Source organism: Mytilus trossulus, chromosome 14 (genome assembly GCF_036588685.1).
Source record: "Mytilus trossulus isolate FHL-02 chromosome 14, PNRI_Mtr1.1.1.hap1, whole genome shotgun sequence".
NCBI classification, from domain to species: Eukaryota; Metazoa; Mollusca; class Bivalvia; order Mytilida; family Mytilidae; genus Mytilus; species Mytilus trossulus.
In genome coordinates this window covers 35,570,231-35,585,522 of record NC_086386.1, presented here as the reverse complement: position 1 = coordinate 35,585,522, position 15,292 = coordinate 35,570,231, and the positions used below count along the sequence as shown (strand labels likewise).

Below are 15,292 nucleotides of genomic sequence, written 5' to 3'. Positions count from 1 at the left end.
AAATCAAGAAAAATTTTGAATCATAAATTTCAAATTAATGTCTTTACATTTCAATCTGTAACAGTTGTTTGTTTGTGTTGACTTGAGATTGTTGTCAGAATTATTTTCTACTGATAATATAAACAGTGTTTAAACAAACATTTTTTTAAACTTGTATTTTTTTCCATCTGATGAGTTAAGCCTTTTTCAACTGATTTTTATAGTTCGTTCTTATGTTGTAATGTTATACCACTGTCCCAGGTTAGGGGGAGGGTTGGGATCCCGCTAACATGTTTATACCTGCTACATTATTTATGTTTGTGCCAGTCCCAAGTCAGGAGCCTGTAAATTCTGTGGTTGTCGTTCGTTTATGTGTTACATATTTTTTTTTTGTTCATTATTTTTTTACATAAATAAGGTCGTTCGTTTTCTTGTTTTCTTGTTTTACATTGTCTTATGGGGGCCTTTTATAGCTGACTATGCGGTATGGGCTTCTCTCATTGTTGAAGGCCGTACGGTGACCTATAGTTGTTATTGTCTGTGTCATTTTGGTCTTTTGTGGATAGTTGTCTCATTGGCAATCATACCACATCTTCTTTTTAATATTTAACAACAATAATGGTGGTTATTTGTTTGAATTTTCATAGTGTGCAACTGTCGCCAAGATATATTTACCTTTGAATAGCCTTTTTGGCAACCCTTTTAGCCCAATCCTATGGAAAATAGTGTTATGCGACTGATGAAATTATGTTTCTTTGAAAACTTTTAACATTAATTTGTTTGTATTTTTTAGGTGCATCCAATTAAATTGTCAACTTGTAATTTGCATGGAACTAATACAAGAGCAGGAATAACAGCTAGAGTAGAACACATTTCATTGACCCAGTTTATTTCATCATCTGCTTTAAAACATGACAGTAGCCAATTAGATTTATGGCTTGAGTCAGGTGGTCTAACCATTGGACCAATAGATGGAGAGGCAGCTATGGCATTACCAAACCCTGACTTCCACAAGATACAGGATGACTTTCTAAAAATTCATGACAAAAATACAAGGAGATTGTGGTTTCTGTGGCCACCAGAAGAAATTAAAGTTTTGCCGTTAGTAATAGGAAAATGTGGCTGTCTTGGTGGTTGTGCATTCTTCGGAAACAATAGAACAGGCATTGGATTTTTCAATTCTAAAAAATGTAAAGAAAGACCATTTTCTGCTGTGTTAAAAGTGTCCCCTGCTGGACAGGATCCTGGATTTGGTCAGAGTTTGCTATTTAAAGACAAATTAGTGTTTGAGGTAGCACTTACAAATGGAATAGAAGGAGCCTCACCTTCAAAAGGAAATGGATTTAAATTCACAAGAGGTTATATGAGTAATGTTACCACCCCAGAATCGGGAACAAACATTACAATCATTGGAGAAAAGTCAACATTAAGCCAATCGTTAAAGGTTCCTAAAGAAAGTCTGTTTCAAGAAAGCCCTGGACAAATTCAATCTCAGATATCTATTGGGGATTATTCGTTAAAATCAGCAGCAAGTGATTCTATTCTTGAAACTAAACCTTCTCTATCCTCTTATATAAGCAGTAAGTCTCCTGAAGATATAACATCCAGTTCTCCTTCTGACAGTAAAAGTTTGTCATCAAGAAAAGAAAGTTTGGAAAATTTTAGTAAAAGAGATTCTCAAGGAAATCGAAAATTAGGATTAGCAGACAGTCTAACAACATTGAAATCTATCAACAGAAAATCTGGTTCTGATCTGGATGATTTTAAGATGTCAGAAAGGAGTTTCTCAAAGTCCTCTTTGTCAACTCCTAAAATTTTACGTCAAGGTATGGGTAGTAAAGTACAATCAGAAATGTCTATAGAAAGTGAACTTTATTATTCCGCTGATGAAGATATGGAGACTTCACAACCTGATATATGTGATAATGGTATTTCATTTCTCTCAACTGACAACATGAGTTTGGATGGAACTTTAAAAAGACATGATTCCACTGTAAATGATCAGACAGTTATACAATTAGATACAATTAAAAGGAATAAAAAACCTATTGAGCGACAGTTGAGCTCGGAAAGTTCTGGCTCTACATTATCTTACGAATCAGCAACTACAGAGCCCAATGATGCCGATAGTTTTTCAGGGGTACCAGAAAATTTCCTAGTTGATCTTCATGGGCAAGTGCAAAAGCCAATTAGTGAATCTCCCGTGTTGATGTCATGTTATTCTAGTCACATGACCTACTATCAGTGCAATGATTGGTTACAGGCGTCCCCAGAAATGAGTTATAACAAGACAAATATAGCAGATCAATCAACATACTCGTTATCTTCTGTCGGCCAATCAGTGCAGTATGTACACAGTCCAGCTTGTGTTCCTAGGTTTGTCAAGACTCGTCAGGGCTTTTCACCAAGTCTGATGAAAACAAGAGAGGAGTACAGAACAGAAGAGAGGGATGAAGATGAGGTTGATGATATCAATGAATCTCAAGATAATGCAGAAAGTTCTATTTTGGAAGGTAGAGTTATACTTTCAATTGTAAAGCATAAACGAAGAGAAATCTTATTTCTGTTTTGAAATGTTAAATCCTGTACAATGGACAAGAGATCTTAGTGGCTGCTCCATAAATAAAAACAAATATGGGACCGTAGATGATCAATTTAAATTCACAACTATGAGTTGCTGTTTCTGAACAGTAAAAGAGTAAGAGAAATTCTTAAATTGAATCTATAGTTGGTTACCTTATTTTCCATGTGCCTTATCTGGGTACCAGGTATGTTCTAAACAGAACTGACACAATAAAACAATGACATGTCTCAAGTACATTTATTAGAATAAAGACACCTTGTAACATTTACTTTTCAACCTTCCAGAAATGAATGTGAAATGAAATGCATTAGTGGAACACTCATTAAACTCATTGCATAACTAGTTCATACAATCTTAGTGATACAAAATATTAAAATTGATTACATAAAAAATAAGTTATAATTTACTCTTCATGTTTTTTTAACGTTTTTTTCATGTTTATAGAAGATCCAGACAACAGTTTACCTGAAAATGCATCTATTACCACTGCAGTGGTTAAAGTCAGAGGTTCTATGAATGTTATGTTAACACCATTGTTTCTGGAGTCTTTTCAAAGGTATGAACTAAATGAGTTATAAGTTATAAGGATTTAATTGATATAGAGATGATCAACAAAAAATAATTATCGATTATCTTCCCTGTTGTTGCTAAAATTATATATGTGATATTTGCTTCTGGTTACGAAGGCACCACCAAACAACTAAACTTGAAAACAAATATAAAAGTGTAAATTTCTAGCTCACTTATTTTTCTAAAAAAATATAGTAGAAGATAATTTTATTTTAGATAAAGAAAGTAAGGGACGACATCAAAAGATCCGTGTAGGATAAAAAAACTGAAATCAAATAGTTTGGGGATGAGGGGATATATCCGTATTGGTCAACCAATTTTTTCCAAATTACGTTAAGAAGGGGGGAGGGGGGGTAGTCAGTGAAAAAACTATGTGAATTAAGTTTTTTATCCTACATTGAACTTTTGATGTCTTCCCTAAGGACAATAAACAACAACCGAAATTTTTTCCCATACATTTCATTTGAAGACCTTTTATAGAACAACTAGTACCTGGGATCTTATTTTAATTTTGTCGATCCCATTATATAGTATTTTAGTCTGAAAGGCTACACAATTTCATGGAATTTATAGTGAGTGCTAAACTTTGTTCTTGCAATATTTATTAACTGAATGTTTATCATCATGTTTATGTTGCCAACATTTGTTTTGGCTTATAATTCAATTTATAAAGATTCATGTTAATCATTGTTAGCCAAATAGTGCTTATAAATAATATTTTACCATTTTATTCTTGACAAAGATACACAGAAGCGGTGATTCCAACACTGACTGCCCTTCACCCATCTTCTATAATAGACAGCTTACACAGCCAATGTGTAGATAGCTTGAAAAGACAGAATCGACTGAAGAAAGTGAAAGAGAAGTCTGATAGTGAGGTTACTAAAATGCCAGAGAGACAGTTTAGTACTGAGAGTAGACGTAGCAGTGGGGAAATGAAAACAAAGAGTATACAGGCTCTGTTTACATTGTCAAAGGTTGGTATGTTCAAAATGGGGTATGTTTCATCTTTCAGAGACCCAGGTATCTGACCATCCTGGGACCACACCCATTTATGGACTCATTGTAGCATCCTTGTATTCTCTCAGGTCACTGGTTGACTCGTTTTTGCAAGTCAAACTTTAGACTTTAAAATTCAGCTTTCTTATTTCTTCAATAAGCATGCAGCATTTAAGTGTAGGAGGAAAGAGGCTTCAGCTACAAGTTTAATAAATGTGTCAAGATGAGATGACTTGTTTAACTTATGACTGAATTAGTGCTTAAAATTCAGCATAGTTTGTTTAAAGTACAAAACATTATTCAGATTTATATCACATAAACACATTCTCATTCTCAATATTCAAATAATACTTGCTGCTGGACATAACACATCTATTCTTAGGTTCATATTTCTATAAGTTGTATGTATTTTATAATATATAGTGTTCAATGTTATGGGCCAACATCTAAAAAACATACAGTACATAATTTCGTCTTGCTAGTTGTGTGTTATGCTAAGTAGCTATGAAACCCTTCTCTCTCATTTGCATATCTTACTTAATAAAATTGATAATGGAAATGAAGAATGTGTCAAAGAGACAACAACCCGACCATAGAAAAAAAACAAAAAAACAGCAGAAGGTCACCAACAGGTCTTCAATGTAGCGAGAAATTCCTGCACCCGGAGGCGTCTTTCAGCTGGCCCCTTAACAAATATATACTAGTTCATTGATAATGAACGCCACACTAATTTAATGTTTATTTATTGCAGATTAACATATGTGTTCTACAGTCAGGAATGGTTGAGGAAGTGATAGCTTTCTCTGCTATGGAAAGTATCCGTGATTTGACTTGTTTTTCACTGTTAGCTGTATGTTTTGACAATATCAATTGTCAGTTATTATCGAACAGCCATTCTGTTAAAACCATGCAGGAGAAACCTATTCCTGGTGGTGTTCCTATAAAGACTTCACCAAAGAAACAGAAAGTGAAAAGAATGGATTCCAGTAACTTTGATAAGTCTCAAGAAGATCTCGTAACGGAAGTTTGTCGAGAGGAAGATGTAGGGACACTTCATATTTCTAGAGTTCACATTCAGTTACAGAGATTGCTGAAAAATAGTAATTACTCTGATCAAGTGTTGTTAACAGCTATACCAGATCACAAGTCTAAGGTCTTGTTTGAATTTGACAAGGAACTTAGTAAACCTTTAGCATTTGTATTTCCAGCTTCCCCTAGGCAAAGGGTGGAGAGGCCGTCAACCTCTACTCCTTCACCTAAAGCTGTACGTAGAAATTCAAGTAGAGAAAGTCGTAGAAGTATGAGTCGCCAGGCAAGTAGAGATACCGACAGTCATGGCGGAACTTTACCTAAATTGTTTCGACAAAGTAGTATTGATGAAGAATCTCTTGATGGTTCACCATATGATGGAAAATCTAGAAAGGTTCCAAGTAGAGAACACAGTTTTAAATCTGGAAAATCTGCTTTAGGATTCATAATGTTTGAATGTGGTTTAGAAAATATTGACGTCAAAGCTGTTAGGAGATTAGGATTTTCTGAAAATGTTGATGAACAGTTTACACAAAAAATGGAAAAAGTGGCGAAAAAGTTATCAAACATTCAGACATCGACTAGATTAGAATTAGAACGTGAATTAGGGAAATCCGAAGAAGAGCCAAATATGTCATCCAGTAAACATAGTAGAGGAAATAAGAAAGACAGTGATTCAGTACATTCCTGGGACTCCAGGGTATCTCTACCCTCAAGTTCCTCATCGTTAATGTCTTTTACAGAATATGAGGCTCTTAAGGGGGATGCTTCTAGTGGAATGCTAGAAATAAAGACAATTTGGTTTAACTTTGCTGCACCACCGCCAATTTCTATCAAGAGGAAAGTTGATTTCACAAAGTAAGAAATTATCTAATATCTTTTAATATTGCTATTATTTGGGACATACTATATACGAATAAAAGGAAAAGTGTGGTATATATCAATGAGACAGCAACCTAACAACTCATTAAAAACCAAAAGATTTCATTAGGACTGTTCCAGAAAATACTACCGTATTCGGCCGTGTATAGTACGCATTTATGTATAGTCCGCACCCCCTTTACATCCCCTTAAAATCGAGAAAAAAAGTTTTGTAAAAAAAAAAAAAAAAAAAAAAATTATTGTAAAAGTCTAGTTCACTGTAAAAATCCATTGAAAGAGAGCTATTTTCAATGTATTTTATAAAAAAAAATAATTATATGTTTTATTTATTTCATAAAAAAATGAAATGGTAGAACTTTTCATCAGGTAGTTAATATTTAATAATATTATATAAGTAGTTATTAATCAAGAGATTCATTTTAAAATCAACATTTGTCTAAGTATGTCCAAGCTGATATATCATATAACAGAAATAATTTGAATATTATGGAACAAAAGAAAAAAGAGATCAAACATTTATCTAAATTAATTAGCAGTAATCAAAATTTTAAAACTATTTAATCTTATATAATCTTTTCATTGATCATGTTGTTTTATTGCCTGGGATTATAATATTTATCACCTGTCAAAACTTGACATCATTATTTAATTGCTACACACCCATACTTAATCCTTAATTACCTCTCTTGATTACCTATGCAGGATGTCACACCTTTACTTTTAATAATCAATTTTGAAAAGAAAAGTTAAAAAGAGTAAAGAATAAGAATTAAATGAAGTAAATACAATAAACGTCTCCAATATACATTGTTAATGCAGAAAAAACGAAATTAAAAAAAAAAAAAAAAAAAAAAAATTTTTTTTTTAATAAATTTCGAAAACCGTCTATAGTTGTGTATAGTCCGCACCCCTTGTACAAACTACATATTTAAGGTAAAAAAGTGCGGACTATACATGCCCAAATACGGTATGTAGATTAAAAAAATGTCTTTTCTGGGGATGCCATAATACCTACTGGAACAGCCCTCAACAGAATTACATGTTATGAACAAAAATAATGTTCTTTATATGAACAAAATCGTAAAAACAAAATGAAATCCTCTAAAAAAATATTCTACATAATTGGTGCTAAAAAAGTTATGATTTGTAGAACAACATTTGTGAGAAAATCTATTAAATTCTGCTTTAAATTGATTTCAGACATGATTGGAATCTGCTAAGTACAGGTACACCAGCTATCAATGCCTGGATGAACCCATTGGACAGGCTGATATGTTCTGTCAAACATATGATGTTAACTCTAACACATCGTACTAGTTCTGTTATGGCCTGTATTATGACAGATGGTCTGGAGGAATCCAGTGTCCACTTTCCTAGCAAGGTTCGTTAAGTAAAGTAAAAATATCTGTATTGGACCATAAGTCCATACCAAGGTCACATTTTCATAAACTCTAATTCAAGTACAGAGTCAATGTGAGCAAAATTTGACCGGAATAATGTTTTGATTATTTATGTTATGTTGTTTAACTTCAATTGTAGTATAAATTTCCAATCAAATATTGTCATGTCCACATTATCTTGATACAGTCCAAACTTTGTATGTATCCAGTTTGCTATGACCCCACCGGTTTTCAATATTATTTAGTTGTATTCAGTTATTAAATTTAGTCAAGTCATTTCTTTGTCTTTGCATCTAAATAAATAAAAAGATGTGGTTAGATTGCCAATGAGTCATCAACTGTCCACAATATACCAATTGAAACAGAAAGCATCAACTATAGGTCACTGCAAGGCATTAAACAATGAGCAAATCCAGTACCACATAGTCTGCTATTGAAGACCCCAAAATTACAACTGTAAAAATAATTTCATACAAGATAAGTAATTCATGTACAAAATAATAATGAACGAAAAACAAAAAACTAACACAGCAACAAATGCTTTTTGATGTGTTGTTTTATGTGGAATAAGTCTGGAATTGTGAAAATAATAATTACTCTCAAGTGTAAAGAAGAAAACAAATATTTATTAAAATTTTGTCATAAAACTTTACTTTCAATAAAATTTTGCCATGTCATATGTCTTTATATTTTTCACAAGTACATTTTCAGTCTAAAATGTATTTTTATATCTTTTCAGAGCAAGTACTACAAAATGACTCCATTAGCCAGAATACTAGTAGAAGAACCATCATGTCAGCTATTCACAGTTCTCAGAAAGTACCTGTATAAAGTGGGCACCAAACCTGTAGAGAGAGCTGTTCAAGCTGATACACTCCCTCAATTAATAACAATACAGAAAGGAATACTAGCGTTGACACGACAGTGGAAAAATGTATTGTATATGCCACAGCTGTCAGAAATGGATTTCAAATCTCAGAAAACTGTACGTCCGTACACAGTTAAATTTGCCTTGCCTTTAGGTGACGATGAAAACAGTGATGACGATGAATGTGGGGATAACATGAGCGAGGAAAATTTTGATGTTGTAGATGAAAGAGTATCATTATTGACAGGAGATGACGGGTCAATACATAAATCTGGGTCAATTTCAAGTTTTCATGTCAGAGGAAAGAAAGACCATGAAGGGTCATCTTCAATGCCATCTGTACAATACAAAAAATTAAAATCCTATTTACAAGGAGGACTATCTCAAAACTCTGGAGCCAATGAATCTCCAGATAGACAGGTGACAGGAAGTAGTGCTACTCCAAACCCGCTATTAGCCCCTCACCAATCACTTCATCGAAATGACAGTAATTATAGTTTTCACTCAGCGGCTGCTAGTTTGACAAGTATGGACAAAAGTGACATGACTCCACCAGCAACTCCAATGAAAACAGAGTTTTCTAAATCAATTTTGAAAAACAATGCCAATGTTGACAAAACACAAGATTTATATCAATGGATGGCAAAGCAAGAAGAATTTGATTTTGATGACTCACATTTATTCAAAAGACAGGATTCTCTTCTAGGTGCTTTTGGTAGTGCTTGGAGTCAGGATGACAGCCGCCTAGATTTGAGTGATGAACAATTCTCTAAAGCAACGTCTATTATGCAGCTGGCGGATGCTAGAAGTTTGTTCAAACCTTTCCTTCAGAGCATAGGATTACATGTGGAAGGTGTTCGCCCAACTGCAATGATGAAGAAATTTGGCGGGAGTCTTTCCTTGCAAGGGCAGCTTGAAACTATAAAGATTCAGATTGTTAGTTCTGAGAGATATCATAGAAGAAAAGAAAAATCAAAGAAAAGAAAATTGATTGATTTCAATGCTGTGCCTGCATTTTTATGTGAAGGTTTCCTAGCTCATATTGCTATGAAAGATGTAGTCGATTTTGAGAATAAAGAATCTGGAAGTAGTGAGGATAAAAACAATGGGAAGCCTCCGCTTAACTTTGCCATGCATAAACTAGAAGCGAAACCAACAACGTTACAAGTTAATTTCATGATGAACTGTGATTCAGTGACTCAGCATGTTGATATGCCCCTGTTGAGACTTGTCCATCAATTTGTTACAATGGCGGACAATATCAAAGACACAAAGAAAGAGCTCAAACACAGTCATTCAAATCTGGAATGGGTTAAAACACACAGGAAACAGGATTCTAAAGGCTCCACATCAAGTGCAGATACTCAACATTCTGATATTTCTCATTCAGGACTAGCTAGTCCTCCATCTGTTGAAAATCTGTCTAAAATGAAGGATTCTACTTCCTCAAGTGAGTCTGGTCCAGGCCAAATCACTATTGAAATTCCACCTTCTCATAGAAAGACATCAGCATTGGCTTGTCTTCCTATTTTAAACTTTCAAAGACCTGAACAGAAAAGGCCTGAAAAACATATGACATTATCTTTAAAGAGGACAAATATTTTTCAAACTAAGAAGACGTCCAAGTCAGACCCTATACCGATCCCTAATGTACAAAGCAAGTCATCTGAAATGTTGACACCACCACAGTCATTAAATTACAGTGATTCTGTAACAATTGATATGGAAGACACATCCTCGCCGATCGTGGCTGAAAAAACAATAGTGGACGAAATAAAAGAATCTACTCCTAAATGCTGGAGAACTTTATATCATCTGTTAGAATTGTATTCAACAATGCCAGAAACTAAGACAATACTTGGACGCAGACCTACTGTTGCTAAACTGCTACCAGTAATAGTTGAGGAACCAGAGGGTGGGTCCAGAGAACGCGTTGGAGGGTCTAGAGAGCCTGTTGCAGGGAATACTGGCACTCTGTCAGGAGGTACAAAATTGAAAAATAAATCTAAACAGGATATAAATGACATTGAAGAGAAGGAGATTGGAGGAACTGGGGAGGGTACCAGTAAAAAGCCCCCTTATCCTGCATTCAGTAGAACCAGTTTTAGACAAAGTAAGTAAAATCATAAACTAGTAACTTCCTATCTCCACATGCCAAATTCAGCTTGATTGATTAAAGGAAGATTAATGTCCATTGTGTTATTTTTTTGTTTCTTTTGTAGTTATTGGTCTTATTTCTCACTGCGGTGTGCTTAGAGGAGGATAAGCAAATACAGACTTAAATTCAATATAACTTTGTCAGGCCCTTGCCAGGAATTTCCAAAGGGGGGTTATTTGGCCTCAAAAACTCGACTTTAGCAGTCACAATTCGAACAGAACGTTGACTTTAAACAGTCATTATTTGTTTTCAACCCCCAAGCCCTACGGGTATGTTTGTAGGGGTTTAAATTCTTGACTGGCACCCTGTTGCTTTTTAGGCAACATTCATTGAGCAGTTTTCCTTCTCAGTACAAAAAAGATATTTGAATTAAAAGAACAAAGATTAAAAAACATTCAACACTCAAGATTTAACACATTTGCATAAATTTAGTTTAACTAATACATATTCATATTATTTGATGATTTGTATTTACTAGGTATTTATGTTGGAGAGAGTATAACCTTGGTTGTGTTTGGTATTGCTAAAGTAGAGAGGGTCAGAATGCAGGCATTGCTAAGTGGTCTTAAACTGGAAGCTGAAATGAAAAGTGTACATGCTAGTGGATCATACAAAGAAAAAGCAAAAGGTTTGAGGATTTTCACAGTTTGTTTAGAATCAAGAAAAATCAAAGGTTGTTGAACTTTTTACCACAGCATTATCTCAAATATTTCCTAACATTCTTAAGCCATAAATGTCTTTATTTGTTGTGTTGGAAGGTTGATTTACTGTGTTGAATTGGTTGGTTGCTGTTCCATATGCTAAAAAAGGCATGTAGACTTCAATTCTTAATTTTAGTATCATTAGAAACCATGTAAAATCTCAGACTCTATAATGTCAATATTTGATGAGGCATGTTAAAAATAAAGCATTAGACAAAAAAAAATGAAATTATCTATCATGTTCTCAGGTTTATTTTATATTTTTTTCACTTGCTTAACCACTTTTGAATGAATTAACATTTTATGATAGAAATTGAAAATGTGACTGGCCTGCTCCTGTTGTCAATAAGGTGGATTGATAATACAAAGATAAAAATCCAGGTCAGAGATTAAAAGTAAAATCAGAAGGAGAAATGCAGTAAAATCAACAAGACTCTTGAATTGTTCAAATCTATCTTAGAGAAAATGTTATTAGAGAAATATAAGAATGCTCTTTAATGCATGATAAATTAATTTTTGCGCCTGTCCCAAGTCAGGAGCCTCTGGTCTTTGTTAGTCTTGTATTATTTTAATTTTAGTTTCTTGTGTACAATTTGGAAATTAGTATGGCGTTCATTATCACTGAACTAGTATATATTTGTTTAGGGGCCAGCTGAAGGACGCCTCTGGGTTTGGGAATTTATCGTTACATTGAAGACCTGTTGGTGACCTTCTGCTGTTGTTTTTTCTATGGTCGGTTGTTGTCTCTTTGATACATACCCCATTTCCATTCTCAATTTTATATCCTTTCAATATGCATCTTTTATATTAAACATTTCTAATCAGTTTTAGTAGTGTATAACTGATCAACAAAATGTTTGTTTTGTAGGTTTTCTACACAGGAAATCATCAGAGTCTTCAGTAACAGCTCACATAGGAAACACCAATATAGTTTTACTGGAAGGTCTACCACCTGATATTAAGTAAGTATGGGATCTCAGTTTTTGTTTTATCTGATGTTTGGTGGTTATTTGGTTTGTTCCATAAGTCTGTTTATTTAACTGTATGCCAACAACTTGTCCTTGAACACACTTGATAGTGTGTATTTACTTCCTTTTATCATTGGAACAGTCCTTGTAAAAGTTTTAAATAATTAATTTTTGCTACAAAGACTAGCATGAGAATGATAAGTCTGTTTATCACAGCTCCACCCTTTTGCATCTAAATGGCAATATCCTGTTATTAAATAATAAGTTGTTTTTGCTTTGGAGTAAAATCAAATACTGCCTTTACTTTTACTTTCTAAACAAAATTAAAAAAAATGTTGCATATTTTATTTTTGCATACACAATTTGATCATTTAAATCTTTTTACGTTTCAGGACAGTGGTGACAGTAAGAATAGACCGATCTCTTGGATTACATACCACCATTCTGAGGAGGGCAAAGGAACATAACTCTGCCATGGTATCTATAGGGGCCATACATGTAGACATACCTCAACATCCTGTAGTATTACATGGTATGGTCACTAGGAGTTCTAGGGAACTGTCTACCACTCTCCAGGAATTTAGAAGACCAATGTCTAGAGCAGGGCAAGTATTTACATCAACGATTTTATGGTTCAGTGCATGATTCAAATGACCCATGTAGTACCATTTTGTATTATTACAGTGATTTTATTTATCTATTATACTTCAGAAAAGAAATTTAAAAGTTAATCCTTTTCCATCTTATGACTGCAGATCATATTAAAAGAATAAAATTGAGAATGGAAATGGTGAATGTGTCAAAGAGACAACAACCTGACCATAGAAAAAATAATAGCAGAAGGTCACCAACAGGTCTTCAATGTAGCGAGAAATTCCCGCAAAGCCTTTTAGGATGCAAGGCTTCAGTGGCCAAGTGGTCTTAGTAGTTTTACTACTGTGATAACTAACCAGTCAACACTGAAGTTGTGATTTTGAACCCCGCTTGTGAAGGTGCACTCACTTCAATCTTAATTGACTAGGATTGTCATTTTTCCTATTGAAGCTCATGGTTTTCTCCAGGCACTCCAGCTTCCTCCACCAATATAAACTGGTGGCCATATAATAGCTCAAAATTGGCTCTCAAAAGTGGCGTTAAAACATTAACAAACAATTAAATTAAGGATGCATATTTTAATCACATCACAGGCAGTAGTAGAAATTTTTCATAACAGTTTGTAATATATTTTTTTTAAACATGATTTTGAATAAACATACATTTTGATATTTTTCAGTCGTGTGTTAGAAACCATGTATGAAAGTGGTATTCCTGAAAACCAACAAAAAACAGAGAAACAGAAAAGCACAACTAAACCAGTCAAGAGAGAGTCGACCAACAAACCGACTTTCTTACACATTCATATTAAGGCTATATTACAGGGTATTACTGTTGGTGCATCTTTGCTACCTTCATTAAAGGCACAATACAAGGTAAAGGAAATATCAAGGATTTATATTTATCATTTGATTATTGTTCAGTATTTTTCATTCATATAGTATAGCCTGGTATTTGCACAAAGAAATTGTTGTAAACCAACTTATTTTGTAAGAAGAAAAATAACGAAATATAAATCGTCCGTGATCATTTCTTATTAAACCACAACAAGTTAATTAGAAAATTGCAAAAATTAATAGTGATGAAGTGAACTAAAAAGGGTTAAATGCAAAATAAAGTATTGCAAAATTAACTTTTTTTTAAATCTATGTTTTAAACTATGTTCCATTGTTTTTGCTCCAAAATAGATTGCCTTTTAAACCTTTCCAATGGACACTTGAGTTTTTGTGTGCTTTATTATGCAGAATTTTTTTTATTAACTTCTTGATAGTGAAAGAGAATTTGAAATTAAAATATTTTTTTTTTAAAGTTTCAAATGATAAACATTGCCATCTCTGTTAAGATTTGATGTAGTTTTAAAAACAGATATATCATGATAGGAATTTTCTACCAATCCAATTGCTGATCCAAGAGTTTGTAAAACGCTAACCTTAATTTTTTCTCATATCATTAAACAAAATATTCTATAGCACATGTGAAGAAAAAAAAAACAATACAAGGGACATATCAACTCCCCTACAAAAGGTAGACCTGTCATTCTGTTTTATGTGAGAACAGTAGTTTTAAACTTAAATATTTTTGTTTCTCCAGAACATCATAAAAATATTTTCCTTGTTTTTAAAATTCCAATAGGGAACAACATACTTTGTATAATTGTATAAATAAATACATTATTTATACAATTATATAAAAATATTTTGTTATTTTGCAGACAAATTCCATTACTGTTAGTGGTATAGCAGGGAAGAAAGCTCATTTCACACTGGATCTACCGAGTCATGCTCTTAGTTTTAAATCCAAGGTAATATAAACATCACATTTCCTATTGGTTATAAACTTTGGCTGACGAAATACAAATTATTTTGTTTTTAGTAATTCATGAGTCAGCTTAGATTTTAGATTATTTGATAATTTTTTTAATAAACATTTAGTAATACTCGATAGTTTAATTTACTTCTTACTTTTTGAAGTTGAATGTTGTCAGAAAATAGTTTATTTGATTAAGCTTTAGAGTCCTTTGAAAGTGTATCATCCTTAGTAGTCCAATATAGCTAATTTATGTCTCCTGAACTAGGGTTATTAAGAATGTAATTGTTATAACATGTAATAAATTACAATTTTAAAGTAATTGAAAGTAATATGTATTTGAGCATATTTTTAATTAGAAGTTATTTTTTTTAAAAGTAATGATTTACTTTGCTTATTTGCCACATGATTATTATATTGAAGTATTTCTTGGGTAATTGAAAACATTTTGTGTTCCCCTGTTGTTCTCACAAAAGTAAAATACAATTTTTAATTTTCTGATTTTACACAAATCAAGTTTGAATTTTGGTGGTGTCACTTTTATCTTTATTGAATTATGGCCCTTTGATAGCTGAGGAAATACAAATTACTGTTATGTGCTGAAACATAATTAAATCTTATTGATTAAATGTATAGTAGAATGTTTGCTCCAATAAATGATTACTTTCAAACAAAATGTGACTTCAATAAGCTGAAGATCAGACTTTAAAGATAGTCAAAACATTTTTCATACACCAACATTATAGCTTATTGT

At 33.0% G+C, this 15,292-nt stretch overlaps 1 protein-coding gene across 1 annotated transcript in view; it reads left to right on the top strand.

Annotated features, from left to right (window-relative positions):
• LOC134696527 (bridge-like lipid transfer protein family member 1) overlaps positions 1 to 15,292 on the top strand; it is an 80,568-nt gene that overhangs the window by 20,904 nt on the left and 44,372 nt on the right. Inside the window, exons 19-29 of the mRNA XM_063558366.1 lie at positions 773 to 2,492; positions 3,008 to 3,119; positions 3,876 to 4,110; positions 4,884 to 6,019; positions 7,244 to 7,424; positions 8,183 to 10,424; positions 10,948 to 11,097; positions 12,039 to 12,132; positions 12,531 to 12,743; positions 13,412 to 13,607; positions 14,444 to 14,533. Coding sequence (XP_063414436.1) covers positions 773 to 2,492; positions 3,008 to 3,119; positions 3,876 to 4,110; positions 4,884 to 6,019; positions 7,244 to 7,424; positions 8,183 to 10,424; positions 10,948 to 11,097; positions 12,039 to 12,132; positions 12,531 to 12,743; positions 13,412 to 13,607; positions 14,444 to 14,533 — 6,369 coding nt within the window. The remainder of the gene's footprint in view (positions 1 to 772; positions 2,493 to 3,007; positions 3,120 to 3,875; positions 4,111 to 4,883; positions 6,020 to 7,243; positions 7,425 to 8,182; positions 10,425 to 10,947; positions 11,098 to 12,038; positions 12,133 to 12,530; positions 12,744 to 13,411; positions 13,608 to 14,443; positions 14,534 to 15,292) is intronic.